This window comes from Leptinotarsa decemlineata, unplaced genomic scaffold (genome assembly GCF_025532065.1).
Source record: "Leptinotarsa decemlineata unplaced genomic scaffold, Ldec_3_MD MMD2_tig00000576_RagTag_RagTag, whole genome shotgun sequence".
Classification (NCBI taxonomy): Eukaryota; Metazoa; Arthropoda; class Insecta; order Coleoptera; family Chrysomelidae; genus Leptinotarsa; species Leptinotarsa decemlineata.
The window spans coordinates 8,833,927-8,860,636 of record NW_027412551.1 but is presented as its reverse complement, the minus strand read 5'-3'; the positions used below and the strand labels follow the sequence as shown (position 1 = coordinate 8,860,636).

Sequence of the window (26,710 nt, the reverse complement as noted above, 5' to 3'; positions counted from 1 at the left end):
CTATCACTCGCCTCCCAATGTAGAGTGATCTTCAAACTAACTTGATTGATAGACGTCTAATTTTATAGACTTGTCTGTGATTTGTCATCTTTGTCGTTGCAATATATGACAGTTTTTCGGGTCAGTCATTGCAATTATATATTTTGACGTTTCTGGAAAGTTGGTTCAATTACAAAAATGCCTCCTAAACTCACCCCTGACGAGAAAAAAGCTCTGAAAGCGGAAAAGAAGGCCGAGAAGAAGCTGAAAGCGATCGAACGCAAGAAGCAACTGAAAAGAGACAAGCTCGCGCGGGAAATTGAATACAGCAACCTCACTCTCAGAAGACATGAGAAAGATTGGAGACAAATGCTCATAAATATCTCTTTGCCAGCGATGCGGAATGATTTGGAGTTCGCTTGGCATAACTTCGAAAGAGTAATAGACTGTAAGGATTTCACAATCTCAATGTTGCTGGACGAAATACGTAATGCGGAGGAGCAGTATCTGAGGAACTATAGGAATCACCTCGAGAATATCAATAAGCTGATTGATTTGTTCGATGAGAGAATGGGAGAACTGCAAATTGAGAATGAGCGACAGGTGAGGTAAAGAATTATTGAAACCACTATCAGGTCAATTGGTGTCTAGTTTCATAATTTTGACTTTGAAATGTTTTATTATTGAAAAAATCATGGAAATTTATGGTAGTTTTTTAATTGGATCATTCAATAAACTGAGTTTTTCAGGGTAAAAACTGTTTGACTTTCTACTTCTCTATCATTAAATAGGAAGAAAGGGAAAAAAGTTGAGTAAATCAGTCAAAACTCTCTTCAATAATGCCTAGAACTGAAAAAATGATTTTTTTTCATGGACTCTCCTTTCTTATTGCACATCTACAGCATAAAACGAACCTACATACAAAATTTCAGCCACTGAAAGTAGAGCAGTACGGAAAAACAGTGATGAAAAGGTAATTTTCATATGTAAACGCGATACTTTTATCCACACGGGGGGGCGCCCCAGTTGGAAAATTCAAAAATCATTTCTTATTGCACATTCACGACATAAAACGAACCTATATACAAACTTTCAGCCCCCAAAAATATAACGGTAACTGATAAAAAAGTATTTTTCATATGTAAACGCTCCCCTTTTACCCCCACTGGGACGCCCCGGTTAGAACATTCAAAAATTGTTCCTTCGTGCACATGTAACACCTAAGAAGCACCTTTATACCAAATTTTAGCTCCCTAGGACTTACCAGTACAGAGAAACAGATAAATTAGTGAGTGTTAGGTGTAGATAGAGTATAGATAGATAAAAAATTGGATTTTCATTTCATTACTATTGCTTTCATTCTTGTAGCAGTGGCATTTTGACAGTTTCCATACAGCCTTGCATTTTCTTAAAGATATAAATGGCAACGTAACCATAGTAATTTTCATTATAACTGACACTGTGAACCTAGATTTTTGAAATATGCAGGAAGGTTCTTTGTATAGCGTAAATAAGCAATAAGAAAGGGGGAAAAATAGGGGTTCAAAGACTGTATTGAATCTCGTCAGTTCTGAAGTTAGAAACCTGAAGTTTTGGGTAAATAAAAAATATTGTTACTATTTGTTTAAAATGGTCTGTCACGAAATTTAATGTAACAAAGCAAATTATACGTGGGCGAAACCGCGGACAACAGCTAGTATAGTATGTTTTCACTTTAAGAATACAGTTACTGAATACATATATGCTAACTGCACTAAGTAATGAATAGCTTCGAGAATCGAATTATGTAGTCCAGTTCCCAGAGACCAAAAAAGGGGTTCACCTTACAAAAGGTGGAGGTAGAAGATTTCATTTTTTTATTTCAATGTTAATGGGTATAAAGAGTAAAATATCAAAAATGTTACTAAATCTGGGCTCGGCACAAGTTTTGGTAGCCGATAAACCTCGAAATTTTCGGACATTTTTTGGTTTTTTCGCAATATCTCGAAAAGAAGTGATTCTAGCGAAAACCAGTATCTATACAAAGTTGTAGAACATTAAATTTCCTACAAATTTCTACGACTAATACGGAGCGAGCTACAGCATCTCAAAGATGGACCATTTTTCTCAAAATGGTAAAAAAGCCAAATAGCGCCTTCTTTTGTGTATGTTATTGCGACCCATGCATTCTTTGGTTGAATTTTTGAATTATATTTTGGTCCGATAAGGTTCAGCAGCCCTTCCCATCACCAACCCCTCCTCCCAATTTAATAACTCATGAGGAATGAGTAGGTATTTGTTGAAATGAGGTGATAGTAAATTCATTCGTCATTTTCATAACAATCACGCTTTTTTCGAATGAATTTACTACCACCCACTTCTGATGCTGCTGCTCTACACTCACTAAGATCGTTTTACCAAATTCAAAATTGGCTGGGTGCCACATACTTGAACCCCGAACATTATGGGTGGACCAGCAGTCTACTGGGCCTGATTCCACAGCATGCAACGAAGGACCCAGCACCCAAAAGCCTACTTGAAAGTGTCTCGTGCACTTGCAGATCTGGATGTCAGCGAGCCTGCTCGTGCATCAAAGCTGGGTTGAAATGCTCCAGCATCTGCAAGAAATGCAGAGGCACCGACTGCGACAATGTCCCACTGCACTCCTCCGACCTGGACACAGATGGTGAGGAAGAGGAAGATACATTGACCTCATCAACCATGGATGAGGTCTACGAGGACCCACCCATCATGGCACCTGTTCGTGAGGAACCAGGACCGTCGAAACGCCTAAGAAGCAAGTGAAGTGAAAGGTTAACTTCTCTTTAAAGGTCAATTTTTCAATTATTTAATTGTAATTGAATACTTCACTTACACCTCATAAACTTTCACATTTATAATATTGGTATAGATACAGATGGAGCTTCAAAATCACATGAAATCAAAACGAACCAAACTTTTAGGACAACCTAATAGTTTGTTATTGCCCCTTAGTATCTAAAAAGGGATATACGGTTCATTGCCACTTCAAGGTTATTCGACAACGACAGAAATATGGTGGCAGAACTTTATTTAAATTTTCTATTCGTCGAAAATTTAAGAAATAATCTATTCAGTATCATATTTTTTTCAGATTTCAGAAATACGTCAACACTTTGAGGAAGAATTCGAGAATGAAAAACATGATTTTGAGGAAGACGAAAATTATCTGAAAACCATCATTTACATTTTAGAAGTCGCCAAGAAAACGCAAAAGCAAAACGTTCGGGCTGAGTACTTTTCCAAATTAGAGGAAGAAGATACAAAAAATGTACAGCTAATTCAAAGAGTCAAAGATATTCTGGAATCTGGGCAATTTACAATCCAAACAGAAATTCAAGACTTCGTGAAGAGTTACAAGAATCAAGTGAAAGAAAGGAAAAAGCAGCACGATGATCTGCAAATTCACGATGAAGCTCTTCAAAAACTGCTGACTGATCAACTAGAAAAAATACGACACGCTTATGAAGATATAAAAAGGCTCAAACAGAAGCTGAGTGATTCTCAGAAGATACTGGGACGAAGAGAAAAAGACTTGGAAGTAGAGTATCAGTTTTTCAACGTGGCATTCAATACCTTGAAGAAAAAATTGATCAAAGATCGAAAAAAAGACGAACTCAAGATGATGACCCTCACTGTAACCTACAACGAGACCCTACAATTTTTAGAAAAACTGAAAGAAAAGGGAAAACAGATACTAAACGTAGCTGCGGTTTGCAGAAAATTAGAAACTCAAGAGGAAAAGATACTCCCCTTTCCCGTAATAAATATGAAGGATGTCGCTAAACCTCAGATGGATAACGTCAAAGGGTACGTCCCGCAGCTGGAGTTTTTTTGGCAGAGACTGGGGCAAGCCGATGCATCGAGATACGCGGTAAATGAAGAACGTGAATTTCTAAAAACCGCAAACGAACTTCTGAAGTTTAAAGTACACAAATATTGTCAGTGCTTGAAGAGATCTGGCGTCATTACTCATTCTGCGGCGGGTTCTAAGTATGTCACTGAAGGCGCTTTGGAACAAAAGAAATACGAAATGCAAGATTTTGATCAATTCGCAACGAGATCATTGTTTTCTGAATCTGACTTTGATTGATGTTCACGCAATAAAGAATAGTACCACTATTATAATCATTTTATGGTAATTCATATACACAAACGAATTAAAGTTACCAAAGAATATTTTTGAGGTTCCAAAAGTTGAATTATAATAATAATAATTATTATTATTCACGTAGGAAAGAAGAATACAGAACAATATAGTAAGAAGATAAAGGTGAATAAAAGAGTACTTGATAAGTGTTTTTCACACTTGTTTCGAGAAAATACAATGCAATAAAACTTATAAATAATAAACATACTGACTGACAATTGTGGAAATATGAAAAAATCCAATGAGTATCAAACTTGTCTGAATCTAAAAATACAACAGGTATCCAACAGTATATAAATCAAACCTTGCAACACACGCCATACAAAACAAACATGATTTCCCCCCACCAGAGAACATAAAACTCATAAAACATGTCAACAAGGGAAACCGCATGGACATTTGGGAAAACTTGAACATCCACAAATTTAACAGTCATAAATCACTTATTGAGGAACAAGTACAAATCAATATATTAAACAAAACCATACACATTCCTAGAGAATATCTAACACAAAACAGAGTACCTAATGCAGAACAAATACAGGCAAATTTACCTAAAGTACCTGAGTTATGACGCTCTGACCGTGTAAAGAGGCAGACAACAGGATGACCAGTTCAGTTTGAGGGTGCCTAGAAGATGACTGTACTACCAACTGTCGAAATCGCTCGCAGATAATTAATAGAAGATATAAAGCTTCAAATCCTTTTTGTAGAATTTAATATTGAAATACTCAAAATAAAAGAAAATTAGTTGCATCAATAAAAATATATATATATATATATATATATATATATATATATATATATATATATATATATATATATATATATATATATATATATGAAGAAGTTTTTTAATCGGACATAATTGTGTCATCCGCAAATGAACTCATTTCACCATCTACAGGCAAGTTGAAAATATCATTAATATAAATTAAAAACAAAATTGGACCGAGAACTGTTCCCTGAGGAACACCATATTGAACATTTCTCTCCCCACTCTTATATTTCCAATTTTTACACATTGTTTTCTCTCTTCCAAATAACTTTTCATGAGTTTATGTGCGTTTTCTCTAAATCCAATGTTTTCTAGGGTTTTTAACAAGTCCGTGTGGCTGACAGTATCAAAAGCCTTCGCAAGGTCAAGAAATATGCATATTGCAGGTTCTTTAGAATCAATAGCTTTGTATATCTTTGAAGTTAGGTTCACGATTGTATCTTGCGTCGACTTTCCTTCCATAAATCCATTTTGATTTTTGGGATGATATCAAATTTTTTCAGAAAATCTAAGATTCTTGATTTGATCAACTTTTCTAAAATTTTACTGATGGTTGATAGTAAAGATATAGGGCGATAATTTGACATTTCCATCTTGTTCCCTGACTTGAATAAGGGTTTGACCACTGCAACTTTCGCAATTTGAGGAAAAGTACCTAATTGTATCATCTTATTTGCAATACAGGTTATAGGTTTCACTAGATATGCAATACAATTTTTAAAAGTATCCGTTGTGATATTATCAATGCCTGGTGCTTTTTTGGACTTCAACTCTCTGACTTCATTTTCTTCTACCTCGTTCAAATAGATGGAATTATTTTGTTGCGAATTTTTTTTCCGGTTTTTTTATTTTATTTTGTTAGTTTTGTAGCTACATTTGTGAAGTAGATATTCATTGAATTTTTCCGATATTATTGAGCTGTCATGTATTTTCATTCCATCCGATTCAATTACTATTTTTTCAGAACTGTTTTTTCCTTGAATTTTTTTTACGAACTGCCACATATGTTTGGGGCTATTTTCATTATTTTGTATTTCTTTTTTATAATAATCAGCCGTGAAATATATTAATGTTTTTATTGTATTGGGAAGAATATTGAATAATTTTGGAGCTAGTTAAGTATATGTATGCTGTAAAAGTGATTTTTTGTTAATGGAATTACATGATGATTTTTTCTTGGTGTTATAATTGTGTGACGATAAGAGATAACTTTTCTTCTTGTGGTACGTTAAAATAATATTGAAATAAAAGAGTTGACGAATGTCAAAAATACCGGCTACACGAAGCAAATTGTCTGTAGGAAAGTGTGAACTTTTCGAATGTATCAATTTTAGAAACTTGTTTTGTAGTACTTCAAGAGAACGAAGGTGTGTTCGAAATGCCCATAGCGTAAATGACTCCCCTCTTCCCTTCATTGGTTTTAGCGGGAGATGACCGTTTGGCGGGGGTTGGTAGTTTATCTCTTGATAAGAGGTTTCCATATGTTACGTATCTCTACGCTAGCTTGACTAAATGCGTTGTTGGACAACATATACGCGGTGGTGCTGGTTTTCGTGAGGCTGCTACGGATAGTGTTCCCAGATCTGATCTAGTAGAACGGGCTTTAGCTAGAAGACAGCAAGAGCTCCACAAGGAAGAGAAGCCGCTACAACCAGTACTTGTACTTTCCTACATCAAAGGATTATCGAAAAGGATGAAAAGGATTGGGTTCAAGTATAACATCAGGACCTGTTTCAGATCTGGGAACACTATCCGTAGCAGCCTCACGAAAACCAGCACCACCAAATAATGCGGACTGCGGTTTCAAAAATTGCATTTACCGGATACCCTGCGAGTTCGGAGAATCATACATCGGTGAAACTAAGAGGCCATTGAAAGTTCGCATTGCTGAGCACAAGAAACACACACAACGAGGAGAAACCAGCAAATCGGGAATAGCAGAGCATGTTTGGACTCATCAACACAACATCAAGTGGGTTCAAGCTGAAATCATCCACAAAGAGGAACACTGGTTTAAGAGAAGAGCCGCGTATACGTTGCCCAACAACGCATTTAGTCAAGCTAGCATAGAGATACGTAACATATGGAAACCTCTAATCAAGGGAAAAACTACCAACTCCCGCCAAATGTTCATCTCTCTCCCGCTGAAACCAATGAAGCGGAGAGAGGGAAGAGGGGATAGGTGAAAGCACTCGAATGACCTATAAATAGTCAGATCTCGAAGGAATAAGTCCAGTTATTACCCGAAGACGATTGTGGATACTAACAATCGAAACGTCGTGACGTAACTTGCTGTGGAATCTTTTAATTTCAATTTTTTTCTTTTTGTTAATCATATTTTTCAATTTTTTAATTTTCAGCTTTTATTGATATTTGAATTTTTTATTTTTTTTTTGTTGTTGCCTGTATGTTATTTCTTTGTAATTTCAGTTTCTTGTTTAGTAAAATTTTTATTTTCGGTTAATCTTTCTAATTTTTTTCAGGGATTTCAAATCAATTTATATTATATTAAACAATGGAAGTCCGAACTGATGAAATTATCTTCCATTGTTTGTAGAAGCAATGTATGGGCGACGGTGTCAAACGCTTTTTATAGGTCTATGAAAACGCAGAGATTCTGCTTATATTCATTAAGTGCTGAAGATATAAGATAATAAATGTGTTCCGCTCATAAAAAGTACATGCAGAGAAATAATTTTAAAAATTATATTTTTTGATGCAGTTGTAAAGGTTCGTTCAGCCCGATTTTTCAAAAAAACTATTTTTGATATGACATATTACGAGATCTGTTCAAAAAATAAGGTGAATGTTCAAATTTCGCGGGCTACATACATTCGATTCGTGATTTTTTTATGTTGGTACACTCGTTTTGAAAATATATTCACAGTTTTAGCTGTTTAGTATATTCAGTTTGTTGATGAGAGTCATAAAAGTTTTAAGTGTTTTGCATATTCGGTGATTTTCTGCTGTCGAAAAAAATGGATCAGCGAATTTGCATCAAATTTTGTGAAAAAAATTGAAATGGGTGCTCAAAAACATTCGAAATGTTGACAGTGGCATACGGTGGTTGTACTCTGAGATAGAAAAATGCTCACAAGTGGTACAAACTTTTCACAGAACGTCGAGAAGATGTGAATGACGACGCTCGCTCTGGACGCTCCAACACATCAACAACCGATGAAAATGTTGAGAAAATAAAGAAATTGTAATGGAGAATCGTCGAAACACTATTAGAGAAGTTGCTGTAGATATCGGCATATCCGTAGGCTCAGTGTCGGGTTAAGCCAGCGCGGGGCCTGTAGCAAATTCTGTCAACACGCCCTTGGTTTGCTATAGGTTCTGATGTTATGGGTATTAAATAAAACAAAACTGTTACAAATTAACTTTTCTGGATTTAATATAGGTACATTCAGATATGACACTTTCATATATCGACTTCTTTGGGCAAATCATATTCTATATTCATCAAAGTGATGTGATTAGGACGTTCTTGGCCCATCGTATTTCAGCTTAATGTTGAAAAAGAACGTTCGCCACTGCAGTTTGTGATCATGAGATACAAGTAAATACGAAAGGCAATTTCTACGTTTGAGAAACATGATTATAAGGAATTATTTAATAAAAGTTTATAAAATTGCAGTTACAGAAGCTCTTGTTTCTTGCTGTCAATAACAGTAGCCACATCTGTTTTTAGCAGTTCAGCTAACTGCATTAATTCGTCGCCTAGGTTGTTTCCCAAATCATCGTTTTCGTAAGCACTGACCATACTTTGAGGCGTTTTCCAAAATTTCTTCTTTTGTAAGGGATTGTAGCTGTTGAAATACTTCAAAACCACCAGAAAGTTTATGATATGTTTCCATACGTTCAAATAAAGTAGACAGTAGTTATCAATAATGACAATAAACACATGAATATCAAAACGTTGTCCAGGTATTTCATTTTCAACAAAGTCGTCGACTGGAGTAGAGCCGGTGAAATGGTCGTATTCTGTATTCCGCTTCCATCGTTTTGAAGTATGTTGTTGATATTCTTCATAGCCGGTCAGATTTACGGCTTTTGCCTTAATATATGTTAATATGGATCGCATTGCTTAGACGTAGCTAGTACTCGAAGCAATGTCAAAACAAATTTTCTCAAGAATGGCTTACATCTAAAGTGCTTTCAAAAGTTTTTTATGTTGTGTCAAACGTAAATGTACAGTATTTTATTATTGTTTGATAGTCGATAGAATCCTATTTCATTTGATCGGGTTGTTACGACTAGCTCGTTCGATGACAATATCAGGGAATTCCCCTGTTAGTTTTGCAGTGCTGTCAACTTGCGTGTAGTGCAGTGCAAGTAGAAAAACGCAGAATTTTTGGTGTGGCCAGCGCTCAATTTTGGAAATGTGGTAAAATTTTAAATTATTGTTGTATATTTTGATAGTACCAACGTTTCTCGTGTTAGGTACTATACCTACAACGAAACATCTTGCTCTAAATTAATAGGCAAAGTACCGTCGATCACTAGCCCTCAATAATCTTGAAACATGATCAATATGATAATCGATTCAAAAAAAGGTCAGCTTTATTCGTTCATGAAATTATTCTATATTTTATAATAAATAAAGCAACCAGAGATCATGACAGTTCCTCTTTTTCTCGAAATAAATTAGAATATTATATAAGGTCATACTTCTTTAAGTACAAATATAAATATTTTAATGGTGTGTTCGAGCCATGAAACTGAACAACTTTCGTCAAGAAACATAGGTTGCAAAATTTTGGTCTTCTCATAGGAAATTCGGCAATTTTGTATGGGAGACCGCAAATTCGTTTCAATTTTTCGACATAAGTTCATTGTGAAAAGTTGTTCAGTTTCATGGCCCGAACACGCCCTTAAAATATTTGCGCGTAAAAAAATATTATCTTATATAGTAATCGATTATAATTAAACCGAAAAGTAATGAAACGCAACTTTCAAAAGGGATCTGCTCAGGAGTATTACGAAAAATAAAAAAAATATTTATCGGGTGTTGTAGTAATCCAACACCATAAATATCAAAACATTAACGTTAAAAGTTAGTAAAATTAACTATTTTTGAATGAACGTGTTGATTTATATAGATTTAAAAACGTGTCAATTAATTAATTTTATGTATAATAAATATATTTTTATACAATATAAATATAAATGATTAATGTCAGATAAGATTTAACGTGACAAAATCTAATCATAGATTTTCAGGTGGCAATGAAGCATAGCCTAGTAAAATATTTTTACACTCCTATCTAAATTGATATTTTTTACGGTCAGACAGGTGTTGGACGGCGGGGCCCCTCGAGTCGCGGGGCCCGAAGCATTTGCTACTCTTGCTATATTGCTGCTTGTTGCTATGTTGTTGCTTGCTAAATCCTGACAAAAAAATATACAAAATAGAAATTGATCAATAAATAAATATTTTTTGAGAAAAATCATAGTTCGCCTTATTTCTTCAACAGACCTTGTATATCTTTGAGAAAAGAATTCACTTTTCAAGGTCGTAGTGATCAACATTACTTTTCTGAGTAAAATTTTTTGTTAACATCAATAATGTCGACTTTTACAAAATTACGAAGATATTTTCTGAAAATATTGAGTAATCAGTAGCGGATTCATGCTGGTATTATAGTTTATTTATTCAAAATGGCAAATTCAATAATTATTATGCTCCAACCCACATGGCTCAGAAACAAAAGTTCTGGCGTACTGACAAGTAGTTATTTCGTTATTTCACAAGATGAAAAAACCTTCTATCTATAATTTATCATGTGTGAAATGAAATAAATTATAAATAATTTACTTTTATTGACAAATACTGGATACCTTGGACTACATTATCGCAATTTTCTCAAGGTTCTCTATTTTTAAGTAAAGTAGTGCCTATATTACTCGTTGGTAATGTAACTCTCTGAAGGTGAAAGAATTTACAAACCTTATTTATTATTAATGTCACAATATACAAAATGCTTGATTTGATCACTTTTATCTGAATTGAATCCATTTCAATTCTCTTTTGATCGACCAGTATTTATTAACTATCTTTAGTATCTAATTACTATCTATTTTATTATCAATATTTTTATACATAAATTTTATACTTCTTGCTTTTATATTGATTTTTATTTTCATGCAGAAGATTTGTCAACAAGAATTGATTCTTATGACAATAATAAAATAAAATTCTGATTTTGATCCATATTGCCAACATAATAAAGAGTATATTGAAAACACTTTCCCAACACTAGAACAAAATGACGGTCTCTCGACGCGCGTTCCGCTAACCAAGTTAGCTTCCTCAGGAGCTATTATGGAGTCATTATGATTAGATTTTACTACTATGTTTGTGTTTTTATATACTATAGTGGCCTAACTACTATCTGTTAGTAGTACCTATCTATTGCCGTTTAGTATTACCTAACTCTAACCTAACCAAACAGTTTGATCTTCCTTGAAAATGATCATTTGGTGATCGAAACACGTGTCGATGTGTTAAAATAATGGTTTGGTGTTGTAATATTCATAACTACAGCAAAGGTACCAAACAGTGCATCACAAGTATGTTCCATTATTCGATTTTCACATGATTTTCTGAAATTGATCAATTAAAAATAACACAGAAACATGTTGTACTCTAGCAAAATATGTTCTTAGGATAATTTTTGACGCTGAATTCGAATCCGGAGTCAGTTTTCCCAAAGTTTCTCATAGTTTCCATAAATTTCCTTATATCAGGTACAACAAAATTCCTTCTTTCATTTTGACGTAATAGTACAGTACTGCCAACATGCAGATGTATCCGAATATCTGGCCTCGGATTGAATTCGGTGCGTTAAAATATGTCGAGAATGCTACTTTTGACCAAAATTTTCATGCACTTACAGCTACCTGACTGTGTCATGCCCGGTGAGAGAAATCGTTGTTGGTACATACCTACTTATTGTACTGAGGGAGGAGCTTCTCACCGGCTATGATTCAGTCCAGCAACTGTACTGAACATTTTTATCAAACAAAACGTTAAATGGTTCTTCTCGATTCCACACATCATGATGGAATATATATTCTTCATTGGTTCATTGGAAGAAATCGTAACTAAATGGCTGATTTCTGCATTTTATGCATTCCAATCATATCAAAGAGAGACAATGTCAGGAGGGATAATTCATATATTTTTCCATCATTATCGAATGCTTAGTAATATTAGTATTACCAAGTTTCGAAAAAATAATACTCACAGGATCTATAGGTAACTTATCATCAGAAATTTTTATCGTATATGATGGAATTGGCCGATACTTGATTAAAATCCATAACTAATAGCATGTTTTTACACGCCCAAAGAAGCCATTATGGCGAAACACGTGTTGCGTTTTTGTAATAAAACTGTTTAGTGAAAATTTCACAATAAAGTATTTTTTGAATACGTTAATTGCAGATATATGTCGTTCCAAATTATAAATTTGAATGAAATTAGTACTAGGTAATATATTCATAATATATTTCTACATATATTGAACGACTGAAGTTCAACGATTGAACTGACGACCTCCTCTCTGGAATGGTGATTCATAAGAAAAACTAATAGGAAAAATCTATGTATAATATTATATGATGTATAACTCTTATTTGACCTTTTTCACCTCACCTAACCTAACCTAACCTAACCGTTAAGGAGAAAAATAAACAAAAAACTAAATTTGTAACATTCGACCTTTGTTTGACTTTTTAACCTCCATTGGATTGGTGAGGACTTTCAATGAATTATTTATAACAGAGTAATCAAGCCCCGTATCAATTTTTATTTCGATGCATATTTTCATGAATCTTCCACTTATTCACTCATTTTGCTTGGACTACAAAAACTAACTTTACATGAACCTTCTAGTTCTCTACGCCACTGAGGATATCAAAGTTTTACTATTCACTCCTAGATGTCGCAAATTCATGTACCATTAGATATTTGTCAAATATTTAAAGTGTTAATATTTTCCTGATTCATGATTTTCAAAAAATGGCTTCCAACGAAGAATGGTGTTCAGAAGTTTCGTCAAAACTTCAGCGAGAAGATCTAAGAATTTCAACCCTAAACGAAATAAAAGAACACTTCTCGTCTATTCCCCAACTTGAAGCGTCTAAACTAGCGAATATACTCTCTCTGCCTTTAGTTTTTGATTGTTTAAATGATACAAATTCGTAAGTATCAACCTCTAACTGTTTAACTGTTTGAACATGACTAATGAAATTTAATTTGAAGGGAACAGGTTGACTTAGCTTGTGAAGTATTGTCACTTTGCATGAACAATCTGAGCTTGGGCGAAAGCACAAACAAATACGATATCCCTTTAGAACGTGCTTTGAACCATCCTTACACATCTGTTAAGCTTATGGCCCTCGGAGAAATATATAGAAATATTTCGAAGGAAGAATCTCTCGTAGACATCTGCAAAAGAATGTCGTTATTCACGAGCATATTGAAGTGTCTTGGTGATAATGATATTGCTGTAGCTAAGAGAGCTTTCGATATTATGTGTGTTATCGGATTGTCAGATTTAGGACTCAAAACTCTGATTTCCAGTGATGGCATGAAGGTAGCGCATCAGGTTATGAATGTCAATGAAGTAGCACGTCTTAGATATTATGAGGTGAGTCTCAAATACATACAGTGGAACTTCAATTATCCAAACTCCAAGTATCCGGAGCCCCAATTATTTGGATCAATTTTAGAGAAACGCCAGTTCAGATTCTTTGCAAACAATGCAAGTTGAGAATATGTACTACATCCAATATACTGTAGATTTACTTTCAATTTCAACATTGATAAAACACTTCATATCTTAAATACCTAATTTACAACAGTTGTCACTTGAGCCTTTTTCAGGTGTCTTCGCTTCAAAATAAGCCATTTTCAGTGTAGGTGTCATCTCATTTAATCTGGATGATTGAAGTTCTATTGTATCTCAATTTCAAAATAAAGCATACTATTACAGGCAATATAGTACAGATGTAAATGGTCCCTTCACTGTTCATTGTCCATTTCATTGGACTCGCGCAATAGAGTACCCTCATTTTCTAAAGTTTTTATTAGGTGCAGACCTATATTTTCCAAAATTTAGTAATTGTGAGAAAAAAATTTCATTGTTTTACAGTGAGTTTCCCAATTATTTATCATGAGTCTTAACTCTCGCTAAGTAGGTACTGGAAGAATGAATTTTTCAGTTTCCAGTTGAACTTTTGTCAACATACAATATAATAGGTAAGAATAGGTACATTTTTTCATAAATAATGTAAAGAATTTCCTAAATACACAAACAAAATCTGAAATACCCTATAACATCTCTTGTTTCTTTCTCTCTTTTTCTGTATTATTGAGTCTTAAACCATTATTCTGCAACACTGCTGAAAATAAATATTTCATTATTATTTTGTTCAGTTCAAAATTTGGCAGGGAATGGCCCTAACGTCCATACTATACATTAATTGAACAATAAATCTAATTTCCGCAGAACCACCATCAAGAATTTGTATTTTTGTTAGATGGTGATCAATTTATCCAAGGAGTCTGAATCGAACTTCAATTTGCTAAACTCCACAGGTGTGTTTACTGATATCATAGAAGAATTGAAAAGTAATGATGTATTACTCAGGATGAACGTTGTTGAACTGCTGACCCAATTGGGATTGAGCCATCACGGTTTCATATTTCTCGATAAAAGTGGAGTGCTGGGTGAACTTTTCGCTATGATTGAAGACGAAGAACAGCCATTGACAGTTCAACTTTGTGAACCAGGTACAAACTCCAATGAATGAAGGTTGGTTCCTAATAATTTATTCAAACTTTTGTAGGAATTTTGAAGTTTTTCGGTAATATGGCACGAAATAAACCTATTGAACTTTTGTCGAAGTATCCCAAGTTCTTTGACAGATTGTTTTCAAATCTAGAAAGTGGAAATTTGACAATTGTTGGGATTTCGTTAGACACACTGGGAACGATTGGATTGTCTGGCGCAGGAAAATGTGCTTTACAGTCAACAGGTATGTTGTTCTTTGGGGTAACTTCCCTATCAATAACTGGACAAAAACAAATCTGTCGAGTAATCTATTACATGGATATAAATGAAATGAAAATTACACAGCTGACATAACAAATTATAGATCTATCTTCTTACAAAGTTATATTTAAGAAGTTTTTAAGGCTTCAAACTCGACACAACTGACAGCTTACTCGGGCCATTTCAAACTAATTCATCCCTTACAAAATGGTTTTAGAAAAATTAATGTATCCAGCATCTAATAACAGTATAAACCTTATCTGTGGATGGGTGAAACATTACAGGTATCCTCTATAATGGAGTATAGCTTTTGTGTATGACAACATACTAAAAATGAAATTGAATACTGTGGGTTTTCATGGAATGTCTCTTGATTAGGCAAGCACCTATTTAGTCAACTGAAAGTAAGGTGTAGTTCTGGACTCTTGTGAAATCAAATACTAAATATAACCATCATATTGGTGTACTGCAGGGGTCTATTTTGGGTCCTCTTTTCTTTATTATCTTAGACTTGAATCTGTACCTTAGTACTGCAGATCAAATAATTCTTTACGCAGATGATACAGTATTATTAATATCATTATTATTTCAGTGTCTGACAAATAGAACAATTCGGGAAGAATAGTAATATTACATCACAAGAACTAGTGTGTTATTATACTTCAAAGATGTACTACATTCGATTTCTCCCTAAAAAAATAACAATAAATATCTAACAATCAACAAACAAATCAACAAAACTGAAGAGAACAAAGATAATATGAAGTTTCTGGAGGTTGAACTCACGTTGAAAGAGCATATCAATAAAGTGTATTCCAAAATTCAGAACAATCACTTATATTATGAGAATAATGAGACACTTCTATGTTTTTGCCTTGGCTCTATCAGCTCTTCAATATGGATTAATATTCTGGGGATCATCTAACCGTCTCAAACGAGCATATATAATTAAAAAAAAGGATTTAGAACAATAAATGAAGCTCATCCTACTACATCGTGTAAACCATAATTCAAGCAACTTCTCCTTGCCTCTACATATATTGCTTGATAATATTTTTGAAAAATAATGAAGGCACTTTTCTTAGGATTGGTGAATTCCATTCCTATCATAGACAAAGGGAAGGCAACCCTTCTCTAGACTATCGTTACGTTAAAACTCCCCGAATTATGGAGGAATGAAATGTTTAAACAAGATAGAAAATCTTATAGACACGAGTGGCACCAGATCACTATTCAGTAAGAGGCTACAGTATTTTCTATGCAACAGAGTATATCTTGAGATGATTTTATAATCTTGATTTAACTAGTTTTTGACAACGTAACCAAGTGCAGCAGTAAGGTCTGTTTTTCTATTGTGTAATTTTACCACTATTTTGGACCTATTTATCTATGATTTTTGTATGAATAAATGTGTATCTGTCTGACTTTCTCTTTCTCTACCTATCTACCTACAAACTGATAGAGTAATTTTCCCATTTTAAGGAAATAGAATCACATATGCCATTAAAACCGTCATCAAATTGTTACCATCACTTCCAACAGAAGTAAGGATAAGGGCTTTGAACTGTTTAGAAAACTTGTTGAGCGTTACTGAAACAGTGACTGATTTGACGCAAATTACAAGAAAATGGTACTTGATGTTTGGCGATGAACCAATGGAACTGATTTTGAGATATGCTAAAAACCCATTTTCAGAAATAAAATTGGCTGGTTTGGGATTGTTGCATGCTCTAGCAAATCAAACTTGGGGCCAAGAAGAAATAAATAATACTCCAGGTGAGTCCTCTTACAATAATAATGATGGTTAGATACTTTAACACTGTTGCCGTTATGGCAGTTGACTCAGTAAATCTACAGTAAATAACTCCCAATTTTTTTTAGTATCACTTTAATATCACAACATTCAGTTGTTTCTATGTTGAGAAGTTTGTACTTCGGAACAAATATATAATTCATTGGAGTCGATATTTCTGATGAAAAATAACTGAAAACCTATTTCGGTTCGACTGGAAATGAATCCAAGTTGAACATTTTCTATAAAACCCTGTATATTTTCAGACCACTCAAAAGAATATAAAATTATCTTTGAATCGATGTAACACAAGTGACCATTTCAGAGTTTTTTATTGACGGTTTTTAACCTTCTACAACCTGAAAAAAATTGAAGAGAACTTTATGCAGGTGTAGAAATAGGAAACTTTTCAGTTTAACCCGATGAGTTAACACGCGAATTTTAAGTATTATTCACAAATAAAAATGTTATATTTGTCAGTAACTTGTTGCGGGTCTTCCGACAAAGGCCCCCGAACTTTGACAATTGATAACGGCCATCTTGTTGAAGCTACATCTTTCAAATTAGTTGTCATTTATTCAGTCTGTTTCGCCAAATCACCACAGACAGATATAGCATTCAAAATTGTTTTATCAAAATGGGTGTTCTGTTCAGGCTTTTTCTTTGATTCGCATAGTTTAAAAACATCCTGATAGATGTCAAATGTGTTTTATTATGTGAAATATGTCAATATTGTTGATTAACTTCTAAAGCATTCAATGTAGTATAGGGTGTTCTCTGATATCAGTCTTTTCTATAGATATAAGAATGTATTCGCTGGTTCTTTGAGCTTACGTCTCTTACATCTCCATAGACTTGTATTTTCTTGGAGAAATTTCTATTTGCTTCATGATGAAAAATTAGAACTGTTTTCAAATTTTTTTATTTCAAGGTCTTGTGGAGTACTTGCTGGACCGAAATACTGAAACTGTCAAGGAGTGCAAAGAAATGAAATACGGAATCATCAAGCTTCTTGCGAATAGTAGTATCTTTGACAGTCCAACTACAAATAGACTGAGGGAGTATGTAAAAGAAGGGCCGTTTTATGTGCATGTCATCACTGAAATTGCTTTCGAGGGAAATGATTAGGAAATTTTGAATGTTTTTGTATATTTTCTTATATTGTTTGATAGAAAATAAAGAAGATGTGACTTGATTGGTCTTTCTGTGTTGTTCAAAGTGTGTTGGAGGCTGATCAACTTGGATGTAAATAGAATAAAACTTTGTCAGGGAAAATGCATTTTAACAAGATATTAGTAGTATATTTTTTTGTCACACAGACTAAGAAGATACAAACAGAAATCTCGGCAATTCGAAAATTGAGAATGAGTTGCCAAAGATTGTCATTTTTCTAGTCGGTGACTAAAGCTGTTAATTCGAATTTTTACCAAATCCACACTTCCACTTCTTCAAATTATCGTACAAAAAGTATTTTTCCTTCCTCGTGATCTTATTTACAATGAACTGTTCAACGTGATGGTACAGACTCAAATATTTATTCTTCTACAGACCTGAAGGTTTTGAATAACAATTTCTGATCATTAAAACACTGAATGTTTTTCTATCACTTTAATAAATAACGTATAATGAACATATTATGGTATACTTATTTCTAATTCATAAGGCCTTTGGCTTTGTATTCTAACTATATACATATTGCTATATTTATAGTTCAACATTTTTCATTCAGCAGTGAGAGAAATATTCGTTTCCAGTTTCCTCACTTTTGGAAACTAACTCTAATGTAGGTAAGGATATTTTGCTTATAAGGTTTACTATCTTTAAATGGTTAAACTTCTGATTTTTCTCTTGAAACCTGGCAAGAAAACAATTTTGGGTTACTTTCAAATCAACAGAAATAAATTGTAATCCACAAACTTTGTTCAAAGGAGGTAGTTATTGTGAAAAATCATCAATATTGGATTTGAAACATAAACTGAAGTTCTCAACTACTTGAAGTGAATTTACTGGGTTGAAAAATACCAAGAAATGATTCAAGGACTCAACAAAGTTTCAGTTTTGACTAAAAAGACCAGTTAGGTTCACTCCTCTGAACAATTTTTAACTGGTATGGCCTACAATTTGAAAAAAGAAGAAATAACTGGGTACCTATATAATCAGTTCATATAATTCAAATGGAAATGCTATGTATGATGTTATTCAGTTTCAGTTCCTAAATGAATAATGTGTCACTTGCTAAATTTAACTACGAGTATATCTCATATAAAAATAAACTATTTACATTTTTGGGTCAGAACTTCAAAGTCTATGACTCATTAAAATTCTAACTGGCAAACACTGCTAGAGTTATTGGTCCGAACATTCGATTCATTAAGATTGGATAAAGAAGTCTGCAGATGGAAAAATTGACATCAAAAAACACATGTCACATATGTGTCACAAATCAACAATTATGAAACTATTTCAAGAGTTTGCAACGTGAAATTTCATCATAATTTTATTAACACACACGTCTTTGAAATATATAGTTGATGCTGCTGATAATCTACTTGGGAATCACTATAGAAGATCAGCTTAGTTTCAACAGGAGATGATCAGTGTTTCTGACTGCATGAATATAAAGAGCAGCAAATTGAAAGGTCAAAGGAAAAGATTATGCAATCATCGCTTTATATTCCTTCAACCCTAAGAACTCATCCTTCGTAAACTAGAAAATAGGGAGAAAGAAATGAGGCATGTCACTCCAAAACTGGGAGGATGAAATCGGCGTCAGACAGATTGAAAATCGGCAAAACAAAGGTCACTGCAGATGTTTCAATTAATATCATGAATTCATTAATTGCAAATTGAAGATTATCTTGTTATGGACCTAAGCAAAATTGGCTAGACATTAGAGAGCAGGGATGCTAAAATGACTATTACTGAACATTAATAAATTGCAGGAAAATATGATTGAGGAAAGGATCATAGTTTTTAGATAGGTTGTTGCTTGGAAACGGGGTGATTGAGAAGGAGGTTGTTTATTAAAATTGAAAAAGTAGCGTATATCGTGGCAGAGTGTTCAATATCAATGTTATATAAAGTAAAGTGTTTTCTTTTGAAGCGAGCTTTAGTGTTTGTTGTGAATTCAGGCGACCAAAGGCTAACAAGTTCAGCAGAGACACGATAAGGGATTTGGGAAAAACAGTGGCAGATACATTATATTCGATAAGAAGAATGCCATGAAAATAGTTTGCTGTACATAATATCTGCCGAGACCATATCTAGTATTTGTCTGATAGCAAACGTGACACTTCTAATATTCACACCAGACTTAATATTTCCAGATCCTAGAAGTTAATTTCCAATCCATAATTATCCTTTTCAGCAGTGAAGTTATACTTTATATAGTATAATGGTGATCTCTTGAACATGAAATCGTTATTTGCCTCCAGAAAACTAGGCGATTTTGCAGTAAAATGATTGTCAATTTAATTACAACAAATAATAAACATCAGATGTCGAAATAGAAATACGAAACTAACCAATTTATAACTCTTGGTAGGCAGAGATTCCCCTGTATGTATGTAAGTATAATGGATGAGTTTGCTTTGATGACTGAGTTCGACTTTGAATCAAGCAAAATATAATGATCCATCCAAATACTCGATTTAACTTAGGCTACAATACCAACTCGATTCAACTCTCAAGCGCATCTTCACAATCATACATCAACAAAAAGTGTTTCCCCGACTCTACCACAAGGGCGCTGACCCGCCCCTTTCTACGCTCTAGCTGCTCTGTGAGAGGTTCCTTTGTCATTTGTGAAAACTTTCGATATTATTCTCAAAAGAGACACAATTGGCGATTCGTACATAATCGAAACAAAAAATGCCAGCAGGAAAGATGCCACCATCTGTCCAAAGTAAATGATGACGGTGACGATGCTACCCAGGTGAAGAGGACTGTCCATGCTCATCACCATGATTCTTATGGTTATGGGATGAACGAGGTAAGCGCAGTATGTTACTCGGCTGAAGGGGTACAGCACTGTCGCTGACAGTATTTTGTCTACAAAGCCTGAAACAGAGAAATTCAATCAAAAAATTAGTTTCCAGAAATATTCCATTTTCCGTTTCACAGGATATCCATAGTAGGTGACAATTACTGGACTAATACTATATAAAAAACAGTTGATTTAAATAGCCAATTAAAATTATGATCAAAATTATACCTCACATTAAAAATTTACTTTTAAAATTGGCTAACCCACATTTGGGGTCTTCACTGATAATAGTGTTGAACTCATCAAGACATCCATCAATAATTATATTATATGGAATATTTTTCAGCGACATTTCTCTAACGTGAGTTGGTAATAATTTGAAACCCGTTGAAGGGGACTTGATTTGGGCCTGGATATTGGTATTTCCAGCAAAGTTGAATTTCTTATACAGTGCATTCCTTTTTCAGGAAAAATAAGAAACACGTCAACATTAGTATACAGGGGGACACATTTTGGCATATTTACATTTGATGTCACTCCCCCTATCGCACCCCCAGAGCATGTTACCAATTTTTTTTAATGGATCACCTGTATTGATTCGCATTATCTGACGCTCCATGATGAGCAGATTTCAACAAAGTACAAAACATATGCAGGGGCCATAGCGAAAAAAACCGGGGGGGGGGGGAGGAAATCCAAATTTTCCCAATCCCACCAGCAAAATCTCCTATATTACTACTATAATATATTATTTTCTTACTTAGCTATCCAAAGATTGGCTGAATGCTTATGCCTGTTAGGGTATGCACAAACAAAAATAAGTTTTGGTAATTATAAAAATAATAAATGGAATTATTCTACTTTGGACCAAGGTCCTTGAATCTACCATGTATAGGAATATTCGAAACAAATGAATAGAAACAACACTTAAATAATATTGTACTTATTGTTTTCTACTATTATTTTTTCTACCTTCACGGCTCGAAATTTCCCAACTTTTCCAAGTCGCAAAAACAGCGAAAATTTGCGAATTTTGTAAAATTGTCATATCAAAATTTGTGGACTGTTCTCTTACTTGGGAGAAATTGAGCTTTTTTGAAGTTTTCAAACAACTCAGAGTATGGAATCTCCAAGTTATGCATGTTGGGAAATCCCAACCTTCTTCTGGTTGTTTCTCTTTTCTTATCACCTCTCCCTTTCTTTTCTCTCATTTTTATTTATTTTTTTACTATTATTTTTTCTATCTACACGGCCCAAAATTTCCCAACTTTTTCCCAAGTCGAAAAAGCAGGGGGAGGCTCCCCCATCCCCCCATGGCGACGGCCCTGTTTGGATGCTACAAATTAGTTTTATTTGAAACAATGATTTGCAGGAAAAATTAAAAAACAGGTCTACAGGACGCCACATTTTGAAGTATACGTTCTAGAGACAAATATGGAAGCAAGAAATCAGAAAAAGAGTTTTTTTATCAATTCTTGAATCAAAATCTGATGACTGAACAATGAGAAGAACTTCCGTACAATGTTACAAACGAGCTTCCATTGCCGCGCCCTCACATGGTTGAGAATTTTGGGAGTTATTTCTCTGCAATGCCTTATGATATTCTCTCTCAAATCTTCTAATGTTGTTCATTCTATCTCATACACTTTAGACTTCAAATGACCCCATAGAAATAAATCTACAGGAGTGAGATCCGGAGACCTTGGTGGCCATTCTGTAGAACCTCTTCTGCCAATCCAGCGACTATGAAAATGATTATCCAAAAATTATCGCACTATAGCTGCATTAATATCCTCCTTAATTGTCCTATTGATGCACGGTATTATTCGATTCTCCAACGTATCCAAATATTTACCACTAGTCAAATTACCATCGATAAAGAAAGGTCCTAAAATTTCTGCTTTTGAGGTCGTTGGGTATGAACTGGGCGGTATAAATGAGGATTCGTATCACTCCAATATCGACAATTTTGCCGATTCACCTCCCCATGCAAACTAAACGTACATTTATCCGAAAAACAAATTATATACAAGAAATTCTGATTCAAGTTGATCCGTTCAGTCAGACTTGCACAAAACTCGATACGTCTATCAAAATCATCTTTGTTCAATTCATGAACTAGTCTAATCTTACATGGATGAAATTTGTACTTATTGAATTTGTACTTATGAATTCCTTATTCTCGAGATAACTTATAGTAAGAGATTGCGAATTTTCCATTAGTCCAACGTGCCCTAAGACTGCAGTGCAAATAGTTTCATCGTTGACAACTCCTGAACGGTTATGCTTTTTATTGTTAATAGTTCCAGTTTCCATAAATTTGTTCAATAATTCCGAAACGTATTTGTGTCGTACATTTCTTCCTGGATGATTATCATTGAACATACTGGTAGTACAAACTCACTATTTCAATCAGTTCTCGACGCTTATAAACCATTGCTTCTCAAGAATTCACAAAAACAGAAACACCAATAGTAACTTCACCTGGTAGGTAATCGTTATTGTAGAATAAGACAAACACAAAATGAAGAGAATATCGAATTCAAACTTAACTAGGCAAAATAAGACTTTTTTGAAGTAGGTATATTTCACAAAAACACCAATGAAACCAAGGTAACAAACAGATTGTACAGAAGTTCATTCAGGGTGGCTCGTTTTCAACTCAAATAATTTTTAGCTTCCAAACTATGAGCTTCAGACCATAATGTATTCTACTTTGTTGATTTTTGTTCATCATTGAACATTTGATAATGCAAAACGATTGATCCATTAAAAAAAATAGTGACATGCTCTGGAGATGTGATAGATCAAATGTGAATATGTTAAAATGTTTCCCCCTGTATACTATTGTTGATGTGTTTTTTATTTTTCCTGAAAATCATTTTTCCAAAAGTTATTCAGGATGGCTCGTTTTTAACTCAAATAATTTGTAGCTCCCGAACCATTTTATTTTCCTTGGGAGCTGTTTGACTTGTCCATTTAATCCAAGTCTCCAGGAAACACTGCAGCCTCTTGGGCTCATTGCGTTTGTTCTCCCATCTTCTCATGACACCCATTCCATCAGTCTCGTTCCCTGTACTAGTTTGTACAGGTTCCGTGTTGGATGTTCGTCATATTCTTCTGGACGTAATTTCATACGTCCATATATTGCCTGCCTCCTGTGATTCAGTGCCTCACATTCGCATAAGATGTGTAAAGCTGTTTCTATCCCTTCGTTGCATAATCTGCAGCTGAGGTCTCAATGGTACATCCCCATTTTATTCAGGTGTTCTCTGAGCGGGCAATGACCAGTGCTTTATACCCATTATGGTCCAAGAGACATAGTAGCTCGTCCATTACAAGGTTCCATAACAGAGGGGATAGAACCCCCTCCTGAGGACAGCCCCTTGCTACCTGTGCCACGACTGTTTCCCCCATAATGGTTGTATATACCAATCTTCCCCTAAGCATGCAGTCTATCCACCTACAGCTTGTCTTGTCGATCCCTCTTCTCCTCGACGCCTGGATGATTGTTTCTAACGACGTATTATCAAATGCGCCATCAATGTCCAAGAAAGCAGCTAAGAGTACTTCCTTGTTTTTGTAGGTATATTCTACTTTTTCTGTTACCCGACGTAGAGCCGTTTCTGTTGACATACCTGACCTGTATGCATATTGGTCTCAATGTAATGGTCTGATAGCCAGTGTTACGTCCCTAATGTGCGTGTCTAGTAGTTTTTCTAGCGTTTTCAATGCAAATGACATGAGACTAATTGGTCTCAAAGTCTTCGCCGAGCTCCCGAACCATAAGCTTCAGACTGTATGTTTTATACTTTGTTGAAATGTGCTCATCATGGAGCAATTGGTGATATGCTCTGGGGTAGCGATAGGCAAGTAACATTAAATGTGAATACATCAAAATGTGTCCCCCTGTATATTATGGTTGACGTTTTTTTTATTTTTCCTGCAAATCTTTGTACCAAAAGTTAATCAGGGAGCCTCGTTTTAAATGGAATGCACTGTATATTATATTTGTCTTTTTTTCTATGTAGATAATCGATATTTGTCTGGTTTTACAAGCTGGTAAATATAATTTTTTTTCTGATTGATTCGGCCGTTACTTGAAGATCCATAGTAATTTCATAAACTACACTTTATGATTTGATCTTCACAAACTTCATTTAGAAAAATTTCACAACATGCTTCGTTATCACAGTAGCTTTTCCATACTGAATACTTTTAATACTTTGAAGGGATCTTTGCAGCTAGTGTGACTCTTTGTGTCGAAAGATGCACTACTGCATTGATTGGAGATATATTTTGCAAATTTCATTGTAATTTATCGTCATTTCACTTACAATCTTCTGTGAGGTTAGGTCAAAAAATTCAACTGAAGTTGCTTTGCGGATTCGAAATTAGAAAAGGGATTTTCGATCATAAGCTTTTTTGGTAAAACTTCATCATCTCACAAAAAAAAGATGTGTTTGTTATTACATACCAATTCATTACTGAAGAACCAGTGGGGTTCTTTTAAAATTTCTCTTTGATTGGAGTTAATTTTAAGTGCGACGATTGTTCGGTTTGGCAGTAAGATACTGGCATCCACATACATTAAAGAAGTACCTTCAAAATCATTGACATAGATTATATAAAGCAAGAGTCCCAGAATGGAATCCTGTGGCATTCCCAGTGAGTACTCCAAATGAATAGACTGAAACTTCTCTATCACAACAAAATAAGTTCTACCGTGTAGAAAATTTGCGAATAATTCATTTTATGTATATGAAAATATTGAATTACGTTCAAATTTTTCTGAATGTGTTTATATTATAAGAAGAAGTAAAAAATTATATTTGAGTTGCTAGAATTGAAATGTTTGGATCCAGTTTATTAATCTTTCTAGAATGTGTAACCCTACATTTAAATTTATTTCTTCCATAAGGCCTGAAAAATATACGCCGGGTGTGGACCTTACAACAGACATATCATACGTTCTTCTCACCTCCGTAACCTGTCACACATGCGACGACAATCCAAGATAGAGCAATCGCCCAAGCTGAGTGACTGAGGGCGCTATAAGCTGCTCCAACCCATGGGGCTAGTCTAACTTCATACAGGCCATATATCATTGCAAGGAGAATTGCTGAAGATGCTAACCAACCAAATGCGACGATGAACTGAAAAAAATAAATAAAAATCATCAAATTTTAATCGTGGAAACTTCTTGAAAAATTTCAATTAGTTTATGTCTGAACTAATTATATAAAGGTAACACTTCCAAAATACAAATCAGGAAATTATAAAACAACAACAAAAATTAATTGGCGCTCCGAGGCGACTTCATTGATTCCAGTGGCGCATTTGCTTTTCAGCTGCTTGAAAACCGGAAAAACCTACCAATGTCCTCTCTCTCGTAAAACAAAATGTAGGGTGTCTCCAGAGGCTCCAATAAATTCAGTACATCGCCAGAACATTTAGTGACACGACTATCGTCAAACTTAAACCAGTCCGTTTCGTCTTTGACCAAGGCGTAATGATGACCAGATTCAACGACAGAACCACACTGAACAATGACTGCATGAAGATTATAATAGTGGTCTGCTAGATTGAAGTTTTCATCAATTTCGAACCTTCGTAAGAGTTTGGTGCTTCCGTCAGCGGTTGAGTCATGTTTGAAGATCATCAGTGATATTATTAGATTGACTGGTGCCTCAGCTATACTTCCTTTCTTGTAACAGTCAGAATCATGAGTATATGGTTATGAAACCATCCCAATGGAAGAGCCTAGAAGAGCCAAGATCAAAAAAACACGTCAAGTTCGATCAAATGTAAAGAATTTGCCCACTGTTTTCTTTTATTATCGTGCCGTACTGCATTAGGAGTTCTTGCCGTAAGGTCGTACGATCAACAAGGGATATTAACAACACTCGGCCAAATAAACCCAGCTTCTTAACAAAGCCGA

At 34.5% G+C, this 26,710-nt stretch overlaps 3 protein-coding genes across 4 annotated transcripts in view; 2 read left to right on the top strand and 1 right to left on the bottom strand.

Annotated features, from left to right (window-relative positions):
* The first annotated feature begins 90 nt into the window (after positions 1-90).
* Positions 91-4,119, top strand: LOC111505811 (dynein regulatory complex subunit 2). The gene is made up of 2 exons (XM_023160684.2): positions 91-582; positions 3,092-4,119. The coding sequence occupies exons 1-2, from the start codon at positions 178-180 to the stop codon at positions 4,088-4,090; spliced, it is 1,404 nt and encodes a 467-aa protein (XP_023016452.2). The 5' UTR covers positions 91-177; the 3' UTR covers positions 4,091-4,119.
* An 8,760-nt stretch (positions 4,120-12,879) lies between these two features.
* LOC111505810 (26S proteasome non-ATPase regulatory subunit 5) lies at positions 12,880-17,979 on the top strand. The gene is made up of 6 exons (XM_023160683.2): positions 12,880-13,136; positions 13,198-13,585; positions 14,478-14,730; positions 14,787-14,975; positions 16,475-16,768; positions 17,716-17,979. Exons 1-6 carry the CDS (start codon positions 12,955-12,957, stop codon positions 17,910-17,912), a joined length of 1,503 nt encoding a protein of 500 aa, XP_023016451.2. The 5' UTR covers positions 12,880-12,954; the 3' UTR covers positions 17,913-17,979.
* Positions 17,980-18,377: 398 nt separating this feature from the next.
* LOC111505808 (nose resistant to fluoxetine protein 6) overlaps positions 18,378-26,710 on the bottom strand; it is an 89,707-nt gene continuing 81,374 nt past the window's right edge. Inside the window, exons 12-14 of one of the 2 annotated variants that reach the window (XR_012465261.1) lie at positions 25,751-25,925; positions 20,309-20,843; positions 18,378-18,639 (exon numbers count right to left, since the gene is read on the bottom strand). Coding sequence is in view for 1 of the 2 variants with exons in the window: in XM_074174381.1 (XP_074030482.1) it covers positions 20,548-20,843; positions 25,751-25,925 (471 nt within the window). In the remaining variant the exon portion in view is untranslated. Of the gene's footprint in view, positions 20,844-25,750; positions 25,926-26,710 lie in introns of both variants that reach the window. The other variant, XM_074174381.1, reaches the window with a different exon arrangement.

What these genes read in the sequence shown, in the direction of transcription:
- LOC111505811 (XM_023160684.2), top strand. Translation starts at nt 178, where the DNA reads ATGCCTCCTAAACTCACCCCTGACGAGAAAAAAGCTCTGAAAGCGGAA. An exon ending in AAATTGAGAATGAGCGACAG is followed by an intron (nt 583 to 3,091) that starts GTGAGGTAAAGA and finishes TATTTTTTTCAG; the next exon opens with ATTTCAGAAATACGTCAACA.
- LOC111505810 (XM_023160683.2), top strand. Translation starts at nt 12,955, where the DNA reads ATGGCTTCCAACGAAGAATGGTGTTCAGAAGTTTCGTCAAAACTTCAG. An exon ending in CACGTCTTAGATATTATGAG is followed by an intron (nt 13,586 to 14,477) that starts GTGAGTCTCAAA and finishes TATTTTTGTTAG; the next exon opens with ATGGTGATCAATTTATCCAA. An exon ending in AGTTCAACTTTGTGAACCAG is followed by an intron (nt 14,731 to 14,786) that starts GTACAAACTCCA and finishes AAACTTTTGTAG; the next exon opens with GAATTTTGAAGTTTTTCGGT.